The following is a 23685-nucleotide window of genomic DNA, read 5'->3' as shown; positions in this document are numbered from 1 at the left end:
TTTACAAATAATGTATGATGAATTTCTCGCCAATTGGCTTGCTCAATGCTCATGTTACAGTTCCACGTTATGATAACTTGGTAATTTACTCGTCCATCTTTTGATAATTTTGCTCGGGAAAATGTTAAAATTGGAATAGAAAAAGAACAATATCGAAGTTTCAAAAAATCGCTGCGATGTGCGCACCCCATGCTATAAACTATTTCTGTGCCAAATTTCATGAAAATCGGCCGAACGGTCTAAGCGCCATGCGTGTCACAGAGGTCCTGACAGACAGAGAGATATCCTGACAGAGAGACTTTCAGCTTTATTACTGGTAAAGATTTTCAATTCAATGAGTACGCAAACCAAAAATACTTAACTTCTTTATCTTCTTTATGAGACATTCCACGTCAACTGACATAATTTTTCAAATCGTCCCCACTCGACCATCTCCGAATTGAATGAATTTTTTTAGAGGTGTAAAGATGCCTTTGAAACTAACCTGTGCAAATTTTCAGCTTCCGAGATCCAAATCCTGAGGATCTAGAATCTCATTTTAAAAAAATGACGCAAAATGGCAGATGAGCATTTTGTGACAAATTGCCATCTTTAGCCAAAGTTTGCAGAAAAATATATCACCATGAAATTTTAGGAGCTTAAAGTACAATTGAAGTATGTATTGTTATAAAATTGCAATGTGTGTTGTCAAGTATTGTTATAAAATTGCAAGAAACTACAGGTTTAAAATGCCCCCTTCCCCCAAAAAAATGAAAATCGTTTTTCCAAAGTCGCACACCCTTTTATATTTTTCCTTTTAGGTCAACACAATTCTAAAAAAATTTTTAATGAATTGAACTACGCAAACCCGTGCCAACTTGCAGTGTCAAACAGACAGTGACTAGACAGAGAAACAGTGTACTAGACTGAACAGAAAAAAAAATTGTTTGGAGGTTTGAAATTTCATGTTGATAAAACGTTGCCCCTATAACACATGAATCACAAAAATATTTATCTAAATTCAAAAATATTTAGGTGTCCACCGAAAGGCCTAAATTTTGCGAATTTCCTCAAAAAATTGATTTTTTTCTATATATATATATTTTTTTTAAATGTAAGGTAAATTTTAGGAAGTTGTCAAGCTGAAAAATATGAACAGCAAAGTCGGTAATTATCATTTAATAGAAGTTTTTGCTCTCTTGCAATATTAAAATCTCCCCCATAGTGTCCAAAATAGGGATTTTTTTTTCAATTTTAAGTTGAATTGTTTATTTTGAATATATATATATATATATTCGCAACTCCAGAGCTCGAATACGCTACCTTGCGGTGATTAACAATACTAAAGAAAAAGGTAAAACATTCCATTCCATATGTTTTCTTTGGGGTAAATTACAAGCTTCCGACAGTTTCTGGTGTAATGTAATTTCAGAAGAATAGAAAAGAAAGCTTCCTACAAACACGATGAAAAATTACTGTCATTCACTAAGCGTCAAAGCAAGTTATAAGTTACTGCATGCGTTTGTTTTACCTTTTTCATCCGCCTTTAGACAGTGGCTGCAGCTCCCCCTATAGTTAATTAGAGTTGCAAATTATTCATTTGCAAAATTTTCATTTAAAAATGTGTTCGCTAATAATTTTTGTACTTCATATTTTACTTAAATGTATATGTAATTTTTTAAAAGATAAATAAGAAAAAAATTTTTTTTAGAGAAAATTACAAATTTTAGGCCTTTTGCTGGACACCTAATTTTTTTTTTTTTTTTTTTTTTTTCTAATTTGGATGAATATTTTTGTGGTACATGTGTGGCTACAGGGGCAACGTTACCAACATGGAATTTCGAAGTTCCGAAAGGGGGGGGGGGAATTGTTCTGCCTAGTGGTAGAGCTGGTTTATACTTTCTGGCACATGTCGCACGGGTTGCCATTGTTCAAATTAGATGAAACTTTAAAAAAAATTGTGTTGACCTAAAAGGAAAAATGTAAAAGAATGTGCGAGTTAAAAAATAGATCTTCGTTTTTATGTAGGGGGAAGGGACACCCTAACCTACTGCTCATTCTCATGCTTGAAGTTTTTGAACAAAAACACTAGCAGTACAAAAATGCTTCCAATAAGTGGTCATGGATCAATAAAATGTTCTTAAACAATAGGTATTTATTAAAATAACTTGTTGCTCAAGAGTTTTCAATTTATCTTATTAGATATTTTCTGCTGTTTTAAATGTGCATTTCATTTTTTGATGGGATAGCTCCAAAATCAATCTATTGATGTGAAACTTTGACTTCACAAGAACATGAATTAATAGAATAGTAATAAATAAAAGTAGTGGAAAGAATGTAAAATGGTATTTTCATCAACGATGCTATGATTGATCGCAGTTTCGTGCGTTTAGGTGCAACGTAATCAGTTGTCATTGGTATTGATTTGTTGTCTTGTCTAGCTGTATACTTGGGGAGGTAACATTTAGCAATTCTATAGTGACTTGAAAATTTGTATGCATAAAAGTCATAGTTTTCTGGAAAATATGTTACATAATAATAAAAGAATTTTTGAAAAAGAGGAAAGCCAATAAAAAAAACTTACAAAAGATCATATATTCGCAACTCCAACGAACTATAGGGGGCACTGAAGTCACTGTCTAATGGCGAACTTAAAAACTAAAACAAACGCACATGGTAACGAAGAAAATGCTAAAAGTGTTGTGATTTTCGTTCGTACGTATGATTTTTTCGCTTTATTCTTTTTAAATTAATTTTCAAAGTCTTGTGGATATTCTGGCCCACGTAGAAAGAAATGAGAATTCAAGAAGCATTACTAAACGTCAAAGATTAATGCAAACTACGTAGTTCGTAGTTCTAAGCAGCTATTTCCACAATGTTGAATTCGATATTTATTAATTCTTGATAAAACTAAATAATAATTGTGGCCTGACAAGAATAACAATTAATGCTAGAAAATTCAATATGACATTACAAATTGTTATCGAAAGAAGATGATACTTTTTTGCCTTGCTTGGCTAGCGCTTATTGTTTTCCTTTTGTAGCTGAGTTATTTCTCTCGAATTACCGAATCGGTTAATTTAAAAATTTTCTGTTTCGATTTTTCTAATTTCTGAGTTACGATTTAATTGTGTCATGTTATGCAAATCATCAACAAAATTCTCACGGATATATGGTGGTAGCTTTCTTTTCAGTTGATTGACCATTATTTCTTTTCACTTATCGAATTCTGTAATCTTACTACCATTTTATTCCACTCATGATAAAAATTAAAAATGGTTTAACTAAAAACGCGAAATCTCGCCAAGGCTACTTTGCTCGTACTATACTAAAACTATAACCCTAAACAAATTTGGCGAAACCTTTCAGCTGAGAATAGAAGGAATAAAGTAAATTCTTTCTCGGTTATTCATTTTGTTCTACGATAATATATTCAAGAAAATATTTTGCATACTGTCCATTCCAACTAAATGCTGCTGTAAAATATGGTAAGTTTAATTAATTTAAGATTAAAAAAAACCCCATATTCTTACAAATTCATACAAAACAATAAAAATTTTTACCTTGTATAACGTTATCCAAGTTTGTTAATCCAGAATTTTCGCTTTCACCAATTATTAAGGAAATAATGAAAACTAACATTATTTTGAGAAGCTCGAGAATACTACTAAGGGACGAATTAATTTCTGTAGCTGAAAGCAAACTAAGACACATCGATTGCGTTAATAAATACTCAGAACAAACTGCCTGTGTTTACGTCAACAGACACATGTGGAACGCAACGTGGCAATGTTTTAGTTTCATTCGCAGTTTTGTAAATCACCGCAAGGTAGCGTATTCGAGCGCTGGAGTTCCGAATTACTAAATTCAAATTGCTTACTATAGGGTTAAAAAACAATGCATACAAACCCAGCCTGAGTAAAGGCTGATGTTAAATAAAATTAAAAAAAAATTAACTGCAACTAAAATGCGTACACTCCTTTTCAAAAGACGTATTAAAGTCTCTTTGGAATTTAAAACTATTCTCGAAAACATATAAAAATATTACCAGTAGCTTTAAAACTCAAAATAATCCTTCAACTACATAGTTCATCGCTTAACGCGCCAATCAACCACGCAACTGTAACCCTGCCCTTTAGCGAGTGAAGCGTTTTTTTCCCCCTGCAATTTAAAGTGTTTCGCCAAATAAGTAATGCTATAATAAAAACGACGCAGGGGTGCCCACAGGGGAAGGGGATTATGGCGCAAGTTGCGCCATCAAAATTTGGGGGGGGGGGGGATTTTTTTTCCAGAAGGTTTTTTTTCTTTAAAACATGAAAATTTTGAAATTTGGAAAGAAAAAATATTTAAACTCATTCAATAAGAACGTCATTTCACGTACTCTTCTGGGCGTCGCCGTAGCACCCCCTCCCTAGTTTTTCAGAAGTGGAGCCGCCAATTTCATTTTAGCGATGCAACTGACGAAGAAAAAGGGAAACTCTTCGTTGTTTTAAAAAAATAAAATAGTAATTATAAATGAACAATTGAAATAATAGTGACAAAAAGCATTTTTTCTGTAAAATTCGAATAGACAATGTAATCTTAAAACACAATTTAGGAACATCCACGATTCTCTTTTATTAAGACTGTCTATAAGTAAAGGCAGCGGAAATGTATACGCTTCAAACATTTTGATTAACGCAAAAAAAAGTATTCAGTACAGTACACTCTTCACTAGGCCGCAGAGTGGGTATGTCTGCCTAGTCGGAAACTATGGGCTCGGCTCAAATTAAAGTATTATGCATAGAGTAAAATTAGCATAATGGGATGGAGGACCAGTGACAAAACTAACATGGCGCACGCCTTGTCTCTCGGCGGCCCTGGTTATATAAAACCATACTCCATGGTTCTTCAGTTTAAAAAAAATACATAAATAAATAGGAAATCTTCATTAGGACAGACCATAGGATAGGGGTCGCCGAGGCATTCTTTCCTTTTTTTGATGAAAAATGTTGTCCTGAAAATCATTGCTAAGTGGAGAAAAATGTATGGGTTACCGAAATAAAAATGAAATAGAGAGAGAGAGAGAAAAAAAACAGTTAAATGCAAAGAGAGATGTAAAGTATTGTAATGAATACTCACAACAAAAGTTCTAAATGTTTTTGAATGTAAAAATTGTAAGTAAATAAAAGCTTGATCAAGAGATGCAGGTGGCATTCTCAAAATAAACTAAAGTGGAATAGAGATCTAAAGTGTCACAGAAAATTTCCACATTCGTTCAAAATGTTAAGTCCTTTTTCCAAAGCCGCAAACGCTTGTATTGCAAGAAAACAAAAATATTAGGTGCGAAATCGAAAACTTTATTATGGAAAATCCAAATAAATGATCGTGTTTGGCAAAGGAAAATTGGCAGAAAATATTGCCACAATTATATTTATCAATCATTAAAATTTACAATGAAGGTACGAGGGACGTAGCCAAATTGAAAGGAAGAGTGGGGAACTCCAAACCCTTCTTTTTACGTCCCCAAAGCTGGTCTGGAAATGAGTTTTTAAAACTTAGGTTTTGAAAAAATCCCGGGAGAACGTTCTCAAACCCCATTCCCTGACCTAACATCATTAAAGATGACCTACACCTGAGTATTTAGGACTGCAATTTGGAAAAACCGTGAGTGTGCTCCCAACGTAACCTCCGAGAAACGCCCTCTCAATTACTCATTCATCATCTTTCAAGGCCGATTAAATTTCGTCTTTTGGACTTAAATTAAAAAAAAAGAAAAAAACTTCCTGAGGCCCCGAAACTGTCGTTCTCCAAATATTACCGAAGATGCTCAAAAATTTCATTGTTAAGGCTTCAATTCAGAAAATTTTTCAGGGGGGGGGGATCTCCAAAACCTTGTACCCCTTTAACAGCATTTAAAAGCGTCTACGATTGCGTTAACTGAATTTCAATTTTGAAAATTTGCCAAAGGAGGACTCCGAATCTCCCCACCCATTAACATTACCGAAAATCTTCTAAAACTGCGGTTTCAACCGATCGAAATTTTTTTGAGAGAATACCCTCCCCCCCCCGTTTTTTTTTCTCTCTCTCGCCAACATCATCGAAAAATGTCTTAAATCTCGCTTTTAGTGCTTCAATAACGAAACATTTCTGATCGCGAGCCCCTTCAAAATCCCCCCCCCCTCCTTTCATCAAAGGTTAGGTTTGGCTTAGATTACTTTTTCGGAACTTTAATTTCAAGAAACTGGCGGTGCACTAAAATTTAACAAAAAAAGTCTACAATCGCGTTTTTAAGGCTTCAAAATTTTAAAAACTTCGGGAGGGGGCTGCATTTTTCTTTCCCTTACTATCACCATAGATCGTCTAAAACTGCATTTTTCGAATTACAATTTTCAAATTTTTCCCGGGGGAGAGCCCCCGAAACTCTCTTTACGTGCCACAAAAAGAAATACTTCACAATTAGGAATGCGTGCTTGAAGTTTGCATTTTCAAAAATTATAGAACGATGACCCTGAATCTCTTCTCCCTTAACATCACCACAGATCGTCTAAAATTGTGTTTTTTAAATAACAATCTTAAAAATCCCCGGGGGAGAGCCTCTGGACCCCGATTTCTGAACATAATTAAATATAACGTATGATTGTGTTTTGAACTTCAAAATTTGGAAAAAATATCGGGAGAGGATATCCTAGACCTCCTTTCCCCTTCCTCCCAAACTTAAAATATAGTCTAAAACTGCGTTTTTTTGTCTTTAATTTTGAAATAAGGCAAGAAGATAGCCCTCCGAAATCCCCTAATTCTAACTGATTATTATCCTTACGATTAAATTTATATTGCTAGTACAGTACTAAGGTTTACTAAATATGACTATCCCTGCTAAACCGGAAGCCAAAATCTTCCCTCTCTCTCTCTCTAGCGATGGCCCTGGTACTCCCCCTTTCCAAAATTTAATGACCGTGTCTTTTTCAATGAAGGGAACACATCAAAGACGACATGGAGTTGGTGTCGATTTCAAAGCTGGATCACACGATTTGATTTCTTATCAATCTTTTATAAATTTTCTGGAAGTAGCACAATTTTGCATGATGAATACGTGTGACAATGATGAGAGGGAGAGAGGTAAAAATGTTTTATTGTTTGAAATAATTCTGACCAGTATGCTCTAGATTCATTGATTCATTTCCACCTTGACAATCGCTAAGCACTAGTTTTGAAGTTTGCGAATAACATATTTTTTATCCCTCCAATCGACAATTAATCTATTTTCTTTATTAGCTATCTTAAGCTTATGAAGAATTTTTTCAGTGATGTTGGTTTTCGCTGATGGAAGTAGAACAAACTGTTCTTAAGGTGTTTGAATTATTTTTCATAAATCATATTTACTTTCTTCTATATCTGATATGTATAGGAGAATATTTGATTCGTTAAAATTCTCGAGTTCTGATTTTCGATATGTACTGAATAGCTGAATCCATTTTTGAGGATTTCCGGAAAATATCTGTCACGGTGTGTGTGAGCCATCTTTTTTGGCTGTGCGACATCAATTTTGGAAAACTTCCAGGAGAGCACCCTCTTTATCATCAAGAGTAATCTAAAACTGCATTCCTAGTACTGCAATTTTGATAAATCTATAGAAGAGAGCGCCTGATTCCTCCCTCTTTCCTTAACACGATCAAAGACAAGCCTAGAATTGCATTTTTGGAGTATCAATTTCAAAAAATTGCCGGGGGAATGGCACCGAAATTCACCTTCCACTAACATTATCAAGATCTATCAAAACTGCGTTTTCAAAGCTACAAGTTCGAAAATTTAAGTAGAGCACCTCCCCCTCCCTCCATTCTCGTCAACATTATTAAAAAATCGTCTTAAATTTGGTTTTCCGGGCTTCAATTTCGAGAAAATTCCGCGAGAACTTCCGAAAACTCTTTTTCTTAACGTCACAAAGGTCGGCTACAATAGCGATTTTAGAGCTTCAATTTCAGAAAACTGCTTTCCCCCCAACCATAGATAGCATTTTAAGACTTCAATTTTTGAAAATGTTCCTGGGGTGAGCCCTCCCTACTAGCAAAATTTCTTGCATCAACCTTGACAGATCTTGATATTATACTGACGGCGTCAATATTGACGTGTTTCATACTGCATAAAGCTTGCATAAAGATTAAAAAGCAATATTACAATAACAACACGTATGCAGCATTGCATTCATCTTAAAATATCAATATTGATATTACCTTACAATAACAACATTGCATACATGTTGACGCCGTCAAGATGATATTGATTTCATGCTGTCGCCGTCAAGGTAATTAGTACACATTAGAACAGGTGGACCTTTGTTGATACTTGCGCATGCGCACAGTTCTTTCTACCCAGCGTCCCTCCGCATTGCTGGCACATTTTCCGCCTTCGACCTACGATTTCAGTCGGTTCAGAGGAGCTGCACGTGGCGTTGGCGTTGCGTTCTTTAGGCTTCGTGAAGTTGGTTGCTTAGTTATTAGTGTGGAATAGTATTGTTTTAGGAATAACTTATGAATGACTGATAACTGCATTTGTTTATTAATACAGTACTAAACAAGTCATATCGCAGACGATGTGCGATCAATGTTAGAAATGGCCGAAAATAACGTTTTTCGTCCCTAGACTTAGAAAGAAAGGACATGAAGCCCAGAATTTCGTATTATCACTTCAATCTCATGAGTAAGATTAATTTTATTCAATGGATATTTATGTTATTCTTTAAGATAAATTTATGTGTTTTGTCAATGGGATATTTTCAATGCTGACATCCATTTGGAAATGTACTTTATTGTATTTATTTACTTATTTATTATTTTGCTGTCTTTTCTCCTAAATGTGTTATTAAAACTTCCGCAATTATTCCTAACTAGGCATTTTATGTCTTTATAATACAATTAGAAGCATGAATTTAAAAAATAAGTCAAGTGTTACGCAAAACGAAGAAACTTTCATTTTTTAAATTGAATTGCGAGTACTATTAATACACTTATATGAATTTCCGATCAGATGTTAGCTTTAAGAAAATATTCTTAGGCTAGAAAACTATCTTGAAGAATAACAGAAATAATTAAAGAATGAAATTTAATTCTCGAGTTTAAAGTGAAAATAATACAAAGAAATAAATAGATAAAACACCTTGCTTACGTGCTGATTTCATACTGTCATGTCAATGTACCCTAACATTTTCCTGTCATATCAATACGTATGCAATATTACAAAAGCAAGATCATCTTGCCTAGACCTCGATTTCATGCTGTCATGACAACATCTTAATATTATCCTGTCATATCAATACGTATGCAAGATTACAAAAGCAAGATCATCTTGCCTAGACCTTGATTTCATGCTGTCATGACAACATCTTGATATTATCCTGTCATATCAATACGTATGCAATATTACAAAAGCAGCCTACCTTGATATTTTCCTGATATTATGCTGCATACACCTTGTCAGTCAATATTGTGGCAGCCTGCTGACAGCATAAATGGAGTAACATAACAACATTGAGGCAGCATTAATGCAAGATGATTTTTCTTGCATGTCAACCTTTATGCAATACTGAGGCAAGATATTTTGCTTACTGGGCTAGGATCTCTTCTTTTCCTAACATCACCACAGATAGTCTAAAACTGCGTTTTTAGAACTACAATTTTGAAAGCAAAGGAGAGCCCTCCTTAACACAACGTTAGACTATCTACAATTGCGCTTTTAAAGTTTCGATATTGAAAAACTACCGGGAAGAGGTCGCCAAACCTTTTGTCCCCCTTACATCACCAGAGATCGTCTAAAACTGTGATTTTAAAACTACAATTTCTACAGTTTTCTGGGGGAGAAACCCCCGGACCCCTTACCTAAGTGACAATAAATTCCCGTTTCAATATTCATAGTGTATACATGTACATCTAGTAATGACTCCATTCCAAGCCAGAAAATTGAATCCACTCTCCCTGTAATTATTCATACGTTTGAAAAAAAAAAAAAAAGGTATAGCGAAATTCAGGGGTAAACCAAAACTTGTTTACTCAAGGTCCACGTTGTAAACCATGAATTTCACTGGAAATTAAACACTCTAAAAACTTATGTTTAACCCGTTTCGACAGCGAGAATTTTTTTTTTTTTTTGGGGGGGGGGAATTTGCGCCATTTAGCTTGGGGGGGATGGGCACCCCTGAAACGACGTAAAGAACAATCACAATTAAATAATACGACAAATGAAATTATTTACTTAGATAAGTAAAATATCTTCAACTATAAGAACAAAAACAAAGTAAGGAAAGCATAACCCAATAGAAAAATCCTACAAAATCAAATCATGTACCTGAACATCGAAAAAAAAAAAAACGCATTCAGAAATCTGTTACCTGATCACAACAGCGTAGCATGGGCATGGTTCCCTGAGATTAGCGCGTTCAAACAAGCAAACTTTTCATCTTTATAGTATGAGTATAGATATTTTCCCGTTTTCATAGCATTTGTTATTGCTGTTGCACTCCTATTAGTCATAGCGTGATGTTATATAGCTTTATATTATCAGTATAGATTTCATTTTTTCAGGGTTAAACTTTCGAAAATTGATGCTTGTACATGAAAAAGTACTCTTCTTTAAGAAAAGCATAGAGTCCCTACATGAAAAAAAGATATGTCCCTATATAAAATCGTAGTTGGAACTCGAAGCCTTGTTCTTTTCCCTGGAAAACTGGAACTTTGCAAAGGAGGAGGTTCTACAACTAAACGCATTGTTGACCATTTGCCCTTCTTCCAAGATGGCTGCCAAGCGGTTTCTGAAATCTTCAATCGACTGGGCTGCCTTTATAGAAAGGGTTCCAGCTTCTGAAAAAGCTAAATTTCAGCTATTTAAAGCTAAAGTTGATGGCTACGCAAAAAGGTTTGAATGTTGCATTTTATTTTAGAGTTTGAAATAAAAGTAATGTATTCCTCTTTCTAAGGTAAAGTCGAGAAGATTCGCAAAAGTAATTACAGTGGCTCCCAAAAATCTTCGTACACCTACGACTTTCAACGAAATAGTCCCCAATCAATTGGTTAGAATTAATATTTTGGAATAGGTATTTAATTAAAAGATCTATGATCAATTTTTAACAAAACAACATGAAAAGTTTTTAAAAAGTATTAAAACTTAATTTTTTAAAAATCAAAAACCAAAAAGTGCCGGAAATTTTATCTCACATAAGTCTTCGTACACTTTATAAAATGTCTATATATTATTGAATAATCTAACTTTTGATTAAGTTATTAATTACTAGAATATCATACAGTATTCATAACACCTTTTAAACGTCTGGGAATATATTTCATTCTTTTTCTTTCTTTTTTTATGCGTAATTTCTGAGTAAGTGTTCTACCACACTTGGAGTCTTACTGTTTCTAGCTCTATTTTCGTTTCAAAGCCGTATTTTCGTAATCTAGCTTCCAGACATCTCTAAATACGTTACATTAAGTTAAAATCTGGAGATTTAGAGTGTATTTTTTAAACTTTAGGACAATTTTCGTGGCACTAGACGCAAATGTTGAAAACCGTGTGCTTCTTATCGTCATCTTGATAAAAAACAAAGTTGTTCCCAATAACCAAAATTTTGGCTAAGAGTTCGAAATTGGTTTTTAAAATATTTAAAGGAACAGCATGATTCATTATTTCATCAAAAAATTACAAACTACCAAGTCCTGATGCTGATATGCACCCTCACACTAGAACACCTCCACCGTCCTGATTAACTGATCCAAATAAGTTCTTAAGATTAAGTGCCTAATTTTTTCTTCTACTTACAGTTATACAACAATTTAACCTAAAATGTTGAATTAATTTTTATCTGTAAGTAAGACGTGATTCTAAAACGTTTTTAGCTTATTTATAATTGATTTTGCGACGAAAAGCGTAAGCTTTCTGTTTTTTGCACGACCAAGAAAATGTCTGCGGGAAGAGGTCCCATTTAATCCAGCTAATCAGAGAACTTGGCGAACAATTTTATGTGAAAATTAAATGTAATATGTTTCATTTAACTCTGCTGAAACGTTTACAGCGCTCAAATGTGTATTTTTCATGAATTTTTTAACTTTAAATCTCCAATCACGTTTTTTCAACTTTGCCGGTTGACCTTTTCTTACCTTGTTTTCGGTCCGATTCCTTTCTTTAAAGCATTTTATCAAGCACTTTACTATATAAACAAATAAATTAACTAATTTAGAGACATTTCAAACCAATTTACCACTACAGTTGGAAAAAAAAATTCGAATTTTGAATGGTGTTTGCGGTTTTTTTACGAATACCAGTCATTTTACACTAATAAGCACAATATTAAGGAATAAATAAACAAAAAATTAAAGCCAAATGACTTAAGAGGGTCAACGCAATGCAAAAATATTAATAAAACGGCATATGATAATTTTAATCGTGAATTTATTCGAAAATATTTGAGTGTACAATGACTTTTGTGGAGTGTTATTTTTCTGTATCTTCGTTTTCTGACCCATTTCAAAAAAAAGATTTGTGAATATTTTGAAAAAACCAATAGGTTGTATTTAGAATGATATAGGAATGATGTGAAAAAATATTGGACTTCATTTTCGAATTCAGTTTCGAGTTTTTTTGGTTTTACTAAAAAATTTCAAAGTGTACGAACACTTTTGGGAGCCACTGTAGACTTGCCTTCAAATATATAAAGCTTTGCTTTTAATTGTACTTTTCATTTTCACAATTGATATTATCAAGCTATTGAAAAAGGATGTACATATCACAGCTTTTACATTGGTAATACCAATATGAAAGCTGTTTTCTAAAGATACCAAGTATATCTAATTTGAAAATAATGATTCCCCTAATTTTGAGAAGAAAATAATGTGTATACATGGTTTTTAAAAGTTTCATTGAGTTGATAGTAGCACAAAATCATGATGTGCTAACCAAACACCCTCATTCTGGATTTCATGTGGGATTATTATACTACACTTATTGCGTTATCAAACTTTTTGCCTTGATTTGTCAGTGTGTGCGAATCTCGGGGAAGCTAAGAACGTACTGATCCTACTGAATTGCACAGGCGACTGGTGCGCCAAGAAGGTGGGGGGTCACAGGAAATATTCTGAGGGGGAGCACTGTAGCATTTAAACTGACTTGTTTTTGAAAGGTTCCATTTTAATTCTTTATGAAATTATTACGCAAGAAAAACATAAAAATCACTTGTCAGGTCAGTTCTTTCTTTGAACACGTAAATCGATCAGCACCATTAATCTTGATTGATCCTTGACTTTAAAACAGTAAGAAGTGGAGAGGCAAGATCCTTTCACTTAAAGTTAAGAGGCAGTTGCTTGTTGCTCCCATAGCTGTGGATTTGAAAGGAAAATGATTGATTCTTGACTCCTTTACCCCAAAATCTGGCCAACTCCGAATCTGCAATGAATTGTCAGAGTTGCAGACTTTGTGGGAAAATGACTGACTCTTGGAATTTTAAAGCTTTAACTCCTGACTTGAACGCAGAGTCCCGCAGGTTGCCCCCCCCCCCTCATCCCTGCTGCCCCCATATCAGCCAGTTATGCTGTATTGAATAGAAATCAAAGAGATTCAAATAATGAACAGAATCATGATTACTGAGGATATTTAAAGGTCAAAATTCAAAAATCATCACTAAAGAGTAAGTTTTCTCTTGTGTGCCGATAAAATGCAGGCCCACTAGTATACTGCCGTGTACAAGTAAAGGGCAGTAACTGCAATTTTTTATTTTTTTGCATTTTTGTCATCTATTGTACGTTATCGTCATTGCACAAGCTCGCTTATTTCGTTTCCGTTGTAAAAAAGGTGCGAGAAAGATGTCACATTTCAACATTTCCCTATTGTTAGTATTGAATCTGAAACATGTTTCTTCAACCATCTCGATAACTCATTTCTGCAGATACTGCCATTTACCTGCACACGGTAGTATAGTAATCATGAACCTATCCCTATAAACTACCTAAAAGATTGTGTGGAGGTATGAAAGTATTAATTGTCTGGCAACACTGCGTTAGCCAACAGCCAGGTAGTCAACAGGGCAGTGGAGGCCTGATCGGTAAGGCATCGTACTTGTGACTACAGGGTCCCGGGTCCAATACTAGCAGGTCAAAGAACCGTAATCTTCATTTCTGGTGAGTGGGGGACATTAAATATGCATGTGGTCACAAAGTCTTCCAAGTATACCTTTAGGGTTGCTGAACCAGGAGTTATTCAGCTTCTGGTTGAGTTCTAAATTCTCGAAATGTATAATAGATGGTGCTGCCATCTATCGTGTGCTGTCTGAGCCAAATTGGACTTTCACTTAAATTAGTAAATAAACAAAAGCCATATCTCTCTGCCTCAAATTGAGTAGCTCCGCTACTTGGGCTCGGTAGTCCGAGTGAGTAGTATAAGTAGCAAGCTAGTCAACTGCAAATTTTCTTAAGACTAATTAAGATTGTGTGCTACTACTTGTTATATTTCTGCTCCAAAGTAATATTGTTCCTGTTTAAATTAACAATGTTTGTTGTCAAAATTTTGAACTATTTTTGAGTAACAAAGTTTTCAGATTGTATAAGAGTTTGAAGTATGCAAGAATTTGTTTGTCCTGAAAAGTTCAAAAATACAAGTAAAGAACAAAATTAAATTTTTGGAAAACTCCCAATTTCACAAGGATTTTTTTTTTTTCAATATGAGGAACATTTGAACTTCTGATGCTAAATGTCTCCGTTAGTGACTGTTGCTTCATTAGAAACTGCATTGTATTATTAGATACTGCTGTATTTTTCTGCAATGAGTTCTTGTAAAATCTCATTAATGTATCATAATGTAAGTTGTTTATTCATAGAATAAGACAGGTTACAAATATTTCATGTCTGAAATTATTTCCTGTGAAGTTTTTAAAAAATTTACTAAGTCTAGGCACGTTAGTCCGCTTTTCTACTTTTCAATTTTTCTTTCTTCCTCTTCATCTAACATTTTTTTCAAAATATTAGGGTCATTTTCTTTTTTTAGATTAATTTTTTAACAGAACTCTGTAAAGAGGATCAATGTACCTCAGGCCCGGCGACTTGGGGTAGATTAGTCAGCATTACGAAAACAACTTCTGTAAAAAAAAAACATAAAAAATAAAGATTAGTATTCAGTTAAACCAAATATTAAATTAACCTTCTACTTCACCGCTTATGCCAGCACTATCAACATTTTCTCAAGAATCCAGTCAACTTTGGTCTTTATCAACTAACTGTTGCTATACTAGGACATGTCTTTTTCTAATTCTTCTAAAATTTTTTTCTTTTTGTTGTCATCTAAATGTGGGGGGGGGGGGGGGGGGGTAGTACCTCATGTTCTCGGTCTGAAAAAATGTTGTCATATTTTTTCTCTTTATGACAAAATATGAAGAAACTATAAATAATTTTGAACTAAAAAAACTTACTTTACGAACAAAATTCAATTTATTGCTCCATTCTTTATGAAAACTGTGTAAGAAAATAAAGTTGCAGACTTTTGAAAACTATACTTATTGTCAAATAACACTTTCTGAAATAGAAAAACTAGTCAATTTAACTGTACCATGAGATTTCCTTATAGGATTTATAGGAAGGACTATAAGTGCTATTGTTGGTCATAAATTACAGTAAAAAAATATTTTAACAATAAATGTATTGTATTAAAATTATCGAAACCAGCGGACGTAAACCTGTTTTTGGTGCAGTCTTTTTTTTTTTATTTTTTTTTAGTGCAGTTTTCTCAAATTTCAATCAGATTGAAAAACAATTAACAAAATTATTAAAAAAAAAAACAAATGAAGTTATTTTTAAAACGAACAAGGTTTAGTTTAAAACAAACATATTGTTCAGTGTAATTTCTTTTCAATGCGATCTCGATCTACCACACAAAAAGGTTTGAGTGTACAACAGCGTATACTCCATAGTCTAAATGGCCTCCAAATTCCCCTACCAGCAGGATAGTTTGACGACCAAAATTTAACATTCAGTTGTCCATTTTGATGACAAACATTTTATAATCATATTTTTATACCACCATTTTTTTCTTGCATTATGTAAATTGCAGATTAACTCTCCAACAATGCCAAACTTTAACATCCTCGATTCAAACCTTGTGTGCAAGTAATTTTTTACGGATTCTCAACCATTGAAAAAAAAAAAAAAAAAATTAAGTAATTTGAAAATAATTTTTGTGTTATGTTTCTAAAGAAATGCTAATTTTAAAAAATTTGTTTTAGCAAAGATTTTTATGTTGCATTATACAGTGCCTACTGTAAGCTGAAAAATCTGAGCATATTCACTTGCAGTGAAAGTAAAAGTCAATGTTTGGAAATTGAGAGGTGATTCAGAAAGTTAAAAAATAAATAAATAAGAAATGAAAACTGCAGGGAGGGGGGGGGGGGGGGGTCCTTTTATTTTGCTAATATAGCTCATAGTTTTACTTGAAAATTTTTAAATCTGCAGGGAAATATATGTGATTAGCTGATTGGTTAAATGTATTACATTATTTACCTGCATAGTTACCTTTTTTTCCTTTCAAATTCAACTGTCACCTGTAATGAAAAACACTATTGAAAAAAATAAAAATAAATGCAAAATTATTACATAAAATGTAGAAACCAAAATATTTTGTTATTTGCATGTTTTCTCTGTTTTGCATAAAATTTAATTCTTTCATTAAAATTCAGTACTACTATATCATTTAATTTGTTAGGTTTAGAGCCATTAAATTAGGTAGGTTTTTATTTTAAATAGATTGCTGTAAAAGTATTTATATTTTAGGCAACCTGACAACTTGTTTTTGGCTGAAGTTTTGCTATTCAAAAAGCTTGGCTTTCCATTTAAAAAATAAAAATTATTTTTTCAAAAAATTCGATTTATTCCTAAAACATTAGTACACGAAAAGCCCTGAATTTTTATATCATTTTATGTTATGCTTTTTTTTAATAAAATTGATTTTGTTTATGAGAACAGCTATTTCTTACATTGTACTGATTTGTTCTTTACAATCTTTTCGCCAGAGTTATGAGCAATCCGGAGAAACCTCCTGCAATTGATTTTGAAGCTTATCGATCACGACTGCCCAATCGTGCAATGGTAGATGAATTTGAGAAACAGGTATGCTCCCTTTCTTGTTACATTTTGTAAGTTATATATAGCTGGTACATTTAAAAAAAAAACTATTTGTGATGAATAATATTAATAAATGTAATTAGACTGACAAATTGGCAGGACTGTCAAATAGTCCTCTTTCCTCTCGCAAGCATTTGGTATGTCTTTAGACATTGGTTCACTTTAAATAACTGATTTAAAAATAAGTTTCAAAAAGCCATTTCCCCTCACAGTGAAATCAAGTCAGCACACAGATCAGTCGGCAATCAAGTGTATTGCATTAAAGCAGTGTGATATTCAATCTTTTTCCATCACCACATAAATGCCCAATCTAAAATTAAATTAACTGTATGCTAATATGACTCTATAATTATAAAGAAGTAGGAATGATCCCTATTTATCCCTTTTTCATAGGGGTGGGGATGTTCAGTGATTAATAAAGGTATATTTCATTAAGATAAAACGAAAAGTTTCTTTTTGTGTTACAATATGCAAGATGTTCATCTGTTCTTGCAGCACTTTGGGGACTCATTAATGACCTTGTTTATTTATCCCACTTATCAAAAGCATAAAAGGTCCTGGTTGCTACCTGGACATAACACACAAATGTCTTAAAATGTGCGAAGACTCTAAATTAGAGTGGTCTAAAAAAGACCCTTTTAAAATAAATTCTGATTTTTACTGGTCTTACCCTCCCATTTGGTTATGTAAAAAATAATTATTGTGCAGTTTCAGCTCATAATTTTAACTCTTAGAGGTAGCTCAACATCCTCAAAGTTCGGTTAATCTTTGATTTTAGTCAATGGGAAAAGGAATGAAAAGGCTGAAATACTACACAATTAACCCTTCAGCATTTTGTACGTTGAAAATTATACTACTACAATTTTAGATGACTATGAATGTGGACCTACCAAACTATTTTCTGCTATTGGTAAAAGCGCGGCAATGTTTTTCGTCAACCTGCAACAAGAATTGAAGTTGATCTTCAATGTGGTTATTATTCTTTCATTTAACTCTTTTATAATTATTAATTCCTTTCGGTAAGATTATCAATAAGTGGCTTCTTCCAATACATTTTAATGCTTTGTGATAATTTTTCAAAACTTGCCGATTTGTTTGATCTCCCAAGTTTTCCATGATAAAATGTATCTCTAAGGTAAATTCATTTTTTCTGTTAGTGAAGATGATCATAGGTTATGAAGTTCTCAAATTTCATAATATTTTTTTGGGGGCATAAACTCAGATATACTTTGCAACACTTTTTTTCACTCACTTCTTGAACAGCTTTACCAATTGTTTTATATTTCAGAGTGTTGTTGATTGTCAAAAAGAGCTATGCAATTTTATTTGACTTCTTTTCCTTATTATTGAGCCTTGTAATGCATTTATCCTTATCAATGATGTCCCAGCAGGCCTAGAATCTGTTACTGAGTTGTTACTTTTGGTGCAAAAGTATAGAAACAATGCATTTATTAAAAATGGCTACCAAAAAATAATCAATTCTATAATGTGGTGTTGACATTCCAGAATTAATTATTTTGTACTTGTAAAAGTTGCTATTGCTTTTGCCAGTATCGATGCATCTTTGGTCAAAGCGTAACATTCTTTCAACTTACGAAGATTTGGGCAGAATTGTATTAACTGCAAAACATTTGTATGTTTAGAGAATATAAAGGGCTCCCAAATGGTTCGCTTTTCCCGCCAATGTCCGTTTTTAAGGGTAAAGTCCGCTTTTTAACATTTTGGTCCACTTAGTTCGCTTTTATGTTTTTGCTTAAAAATATTTTAAAAGTTTTCATTACGTTAAAAGATAGTGTGTGCTAATTTTTTTTAAGGCCAAACACGCTGCCACGGCGGCTTGTTTCTGTTCAACCTGACTTTCCCGTATTATTTCGCTTCAGATTGACATCGTTACTCCTCCTTCAATAGCTGCAGCATGGAAATCTAGCAAATGGAGAAGTTTGGGGAGGAGTTATGATGTCTTTGTACGCCCTTAAAAAAAATCTTCATTTTCAAGTGCTTTAAAAAAATGAAAGTTTTCTTTAGTTCCTCGAATTATAGTTCCTCCAATATTATGCCTTATTATGCAGCATCGCGAAAAATAGCTTCCTACGTTTGCGAGTTCAATCTTTCTGCATCTTGTTAATATTTTGATATTTTTGAAAATCAGAAACTATTTTAACATACATTATCTTAGTTTAGCTAATTTTATGCTTAATTTCAATAGATAATAAAGTACTTTTTTTTTCGAACCATGCCAACATCAAACTTACTCGGACTTCGCCAAAAATTGCTTGTGGAGTTTGAGATTTCAATCTCTTTGCATCTTGTAAATATTTTGCTATTTTTGGCAACTGAAAGTTCTAGAGTGCTCGGGAAAAAGAGTATAAGTCAAAAATTGAGTAAAATCAGGTTATTTCATATTTTTACTATATGGACCTTATCTTTCATTGCGGTTCAGATAGTAAATGTCAATTCGTTTTAATTCTTTGTGAAAGCAATATAGTATAAAGCAGGTAAGTCATTTTTGCTAAAGGGAAAAAGAGTATAAGTCGAACTGTACTGTTAAGAGCATTCATCAGTATTTTTGACTTATACTCTTTTGCCCGAGCACCCTAGAGTTATTTTGACACACACCACCTTAGATTAGCTTATTTTATGTTTAATTTTAATAGATAATAAACTTTCTTATTTTTCGAAATGTTGGAGCATTGCACTTACTTGGACTTTGCGGAAAATTACTTGTCGTGTTTGTGATTTCAATCTTTTTGCATCTTGTAAATATTAGACATTTTGGGCAATCGGAAGTTTTGACATACGCCTTAGATTAGCTTATTTTATATTTAATTTTAATAGATAGTAAACTTTCTTATTTTTGGAACCGTGGCAACATTGCACTAACTCGGACTTCTCGAAAAATTGCTTCTTGTGTTTGAGATTTCAATCCTTTTGCATCTTGGAATTATTTTAATATTTTGGGCAATTGAATGTTATTTTTACATATGCTATCTTAGACTAGCATTTTTTGTGTTTAATTTTAGTAAATAATAAATAAATTTATTTTTGGGAAACACATGCAGTATTTGCGGAAATTTGATTCTCGTGTTCAAGACTACAATGCTTTTGCATCTTGGAATTATTTTAATATTTTTAAAAACTAGAAGCTATTTTGACATGTGCTACCTCAGATTATATTATTTTATTTCATTTTTAAAAAAACTAAAAACTGAATTACTTTTGTATTTCTTTGTATCCTTATTTGTTATTGAAAATACTCAAAATGAGTATTTTCAATCCGAAAACATAGTTCATTCATAAAATATCCTTTATCTTACACACATTTTTACTTAAAATGTATGCAGTGAAATCCTATTGCAATGAACTTCAAGGGTCCACAAATTACATTCTTTGTAATGGAATTCAAGCAATGTAGTGGCAAGTAAATCAGGACTGAAAATTTATTTCATCTAAACGGAAATTTCGTTGCATTGGTGTTTTTTGTAATGGGATTTCACTATTTGTTTATGAATAATGAAAGAAACATAAATTTTAGTCGATATATTTTCTAATACAGTAGTATGAAAAAATAAACAGTTGTGATTTCAGGATACAGTAATAATTTAAAGACAACTTCGCTCGTTCCCCCCGCCCCCACAGCATGCCAGTTTTCATGGGTTAAACGAATGGCACAAAAGTTGCTGCGCTGATTGAAAGTGTCTGGTATCAAAACATCAGATATTTTCGGAACCATATTTTTAATCCTGCTACTACCCAAGCGTTGCTTGTTTTAACAAATGCTCATTCATACTTGTTCAATACAAGCATGCTTGGAACATGTAGACCCTTTAATGCAGCTATGTTTATGGTTACAAAAAAACCTCAGCAATTTTTCCTCTTCTCATACTTTCTTTTTTTTTTTTCCCTTGAGGGCTGCCTGACACTGTTGCAGAGGCCGTGCATTGTGGACATATGACATACCACACCGATCAGTAGCTGCACCATCTGTAGGGGCTGCATTTCATATAATTTGCTGTACTTAATTTTTTATTTTATCAGTAAATGAAAAACAATTGCTTAAAATCTAAAACTATTTTCAGACAATAAGGTAAAGTAATAAAAATTATTTATTGTTAAGAGAGGGAATCTTTAAAATATGTATTTCAAGGCCTATTTTTGAAACAGAAACTTTTAAAAACAGTTTTAAAGATACATGGTTTACAATTAAATAATAAATTATAATTCAGTAAATGCAGTTGAGTTTAAGTATAAGTTGAATGTTCAGCGATTCCAAGCCACATCTAATTTTTTTCACTGAATATTGTAATCATTAGTTGTTCCAGAAAAGTTGTGAGTAGGAGGCCACCCTCGTAGTTGTTTGTGTGCAAAGACAATCCAGCTCCTAGTTTTGAGGGGATTATGATTAGAAGGAGAAGACGAGGGGGGAAGGGAGTTTAAAGAACAGTTTTCAGGTTTAAAGAGGGATCTTTGACTAATTTTGCAAAACATATGCCCCCCAAAATACAGCTTTAGGCAATATTTGGTTGCTTTCCAGTTTGGTATGTATGTGTTTATGCATTTTATCATGTATGTTTGATTATCTAGTTTACTTTAATGATGTAATATAGAAATTTCACAGAATGTCTAATGTTGATTTCAAATTTTCTTTTAGTATAAAAGTATTAAAGTTCCATTTCCGGCAGACAATTTAACTGCACAGGTGGATGAACAGGAGAAAAAACTGGTAATTTAATTTTATCTTTTCTTGTTAACTTTACAGATTTTTTTTTTTTTGGAATATAAGTAATTAAATATGTAATTGTGATACCCCAATTTCGGAATCCGGAAATCTGGAAGACCCGAAACTGTTTTCCTTACATCTTTATTATTATTTAATTACAGTAAAACCTGTAAAGTTGACCACCCTTGTAAGTTGACCACCTGTCTATGTTGACCGCTTTTGTCAGGAACGGAATTTGTCCTATCTCATATAATAAAGGAAAACCTCTCTAACTTGACCACCTCTCTATCTTGACCACCTGTCTATCTTGACCACTAATGTACACCAAATTTGGTTTGAAGTATTGTAAAAAACCCTTTGTAAGTTGACCACTTGGTTTATTTTTTTAAACTTTCTTCAGCAAATTATTTTATTTTATTATTTATTAATTATTATTATTATTTCTTTTTTTTTTTTTTTTTGATAGCTTTCTAAAAATGTTTTTAATGCTTTGATGAGACACTAGCATTTTACTAACTAAACAGCAGCATAAAGCTTATGCTGCTCTTTATTCTCCAAACTTTTTTTCATTTGTTGTTCTATTTGAGATAGCTTTTTGTACTCTCTTCAATGAAAATAGGTGTTAGTAGAAAAGTTCAAAGTCGTTTCTTTCAGTTGCAATATATTGTGACAACACAGGAATTGTGCTAAAAAGAGCAGGCCAGGATCTATACATTTTGGTCCCCCCTGCAACAAAATATGCAGGGCCCCTCCCTAGTGGCCAGCAATGTCTATTTGTAAAGCAAATAAGCCTTAGTGCTAGGTTTTTTCTATTTTTTCTTCAATTTCTAGGGTTGTTAGCTCCTTTAAGGACGCGGGTCCCTCGCTCTGCGGGTACGCAGATGTACGCCTGCTGATAAGTAAAGTTACATGTTTCTGGTACAAGGGATTAACAGACAGGGCATTTTAATTTTGCCTTTATGAACTGGGAGAGTTGCGCTTATTGCTCTTTGTGCTATAAGTTGTACAAAAAAGGCTTGAAAAAGAAAGTTAGTTGAACTTGAGATTAATAAAAAGTATGAAATATTATATTAAAATTAATTGAAAATGGAGAAAGCCAGAGAAAATTAGCCGGCACAGATGGAATTTCTAAAACTACATATAGTGTCTAATATAGTTAAAAACAAGGAAAAAAATAACAAAATTATTTGAATAGTATTTTTAATTACTGTTTCCCTTTCAATAATGTTAAACAATGAAAGTGAGTAGAACAGAAAGAAAATGGGTGAATTACTCAAAAAAGGAATACATGGTGCTAGAAATGACAAAAATAAAAACAAAATCATTACCGCCCTTTATAAGTTGACCACCTGTCTAAGTTGACCACCAAAGTACTGCACCGCGAGTGGTCAATTATTATGTTTTTTTCCCCCCGTTTTAAAAGTTGAAAATTGTTAATGTTCAGCAATTACTTATTAAAAACACATTACTTTCAGCTCAGCTTTTTGAAAAAGTTTTTCCAATGCCACGTGTTATGCTTAAATAAGCGTTTTGCTGTGATTGTGCTGCAATCTTTTAACATCCACTTATAGTTAAAGATTATCCTTTTTTTTTTCTTCTTATAAGAGTGCACTACAAAGCTTATTGAACAAAAGTGCAAAAATATTTTTTGTAACATTATGATTTATTTTTTGTATCGATAGGCGCATTGCATAATTATAAAATTTAACATCAGTGGACTATATGCAGCTGCAAATTATCAAAGAAGTATACTTTCATTCAAATTGATCAAAAACTAAAATTAATTTAGCCTGAACATCAACGAAATTAGGAAAAACGCGACAAATACCGCACAACAGGAAAGTTTTCACTTTTTTTTTATTCTGATTC

The 23685-nt window shown here is 33.0% G+C and overlaps 1 protein-coding gene across 1 annotated transcript; it reads left to right on the top strand.

The window, feature by feature from the left end:
* The first annotated feature begins 10719 nt into the window (after positions 1-10719).
* LOC129232177 (ATP synthase subunit d, mitochondrial-like) lies at positions 10720-21828 on the top strand. The gene is made up of 3 exons (XM_054866417.1): positions 10720-10863; positions 16988-17084; positions 21748-21828. The coding sequence occupies exons 1-3, from the start codon at positions 10742-10744 to the stop codon at positions 21826-21828; spliced, it is 300 nt and encodes a 99-aa protein (XP_054722392.1). The 5' UTR covers positions 10720-10741.
* Positions 21829-23685: the final 1857 nt, after the last annotated feature.

This window comes from Uloborus diversus, unplaced genomic scaffold (assembly GCF_026930045.1).
Source record: "Uloborus diversus isolate 005 unplaced genomic scaffold, Udiv.v.3.1 scaffold_11, whole genome shotgun sequence".
Lineage (NCBI taxonomy): Eukaryota > Metazoa > Arthropoda > Arachnida > Araneae > Uloboridae > Uloborus > Uloborus diversus.
The sequence above is the reverse complement of the archived record's forward strand: the minus strand, read 5'-3'. Positions and strand labels throughout refer to the sequence as shown.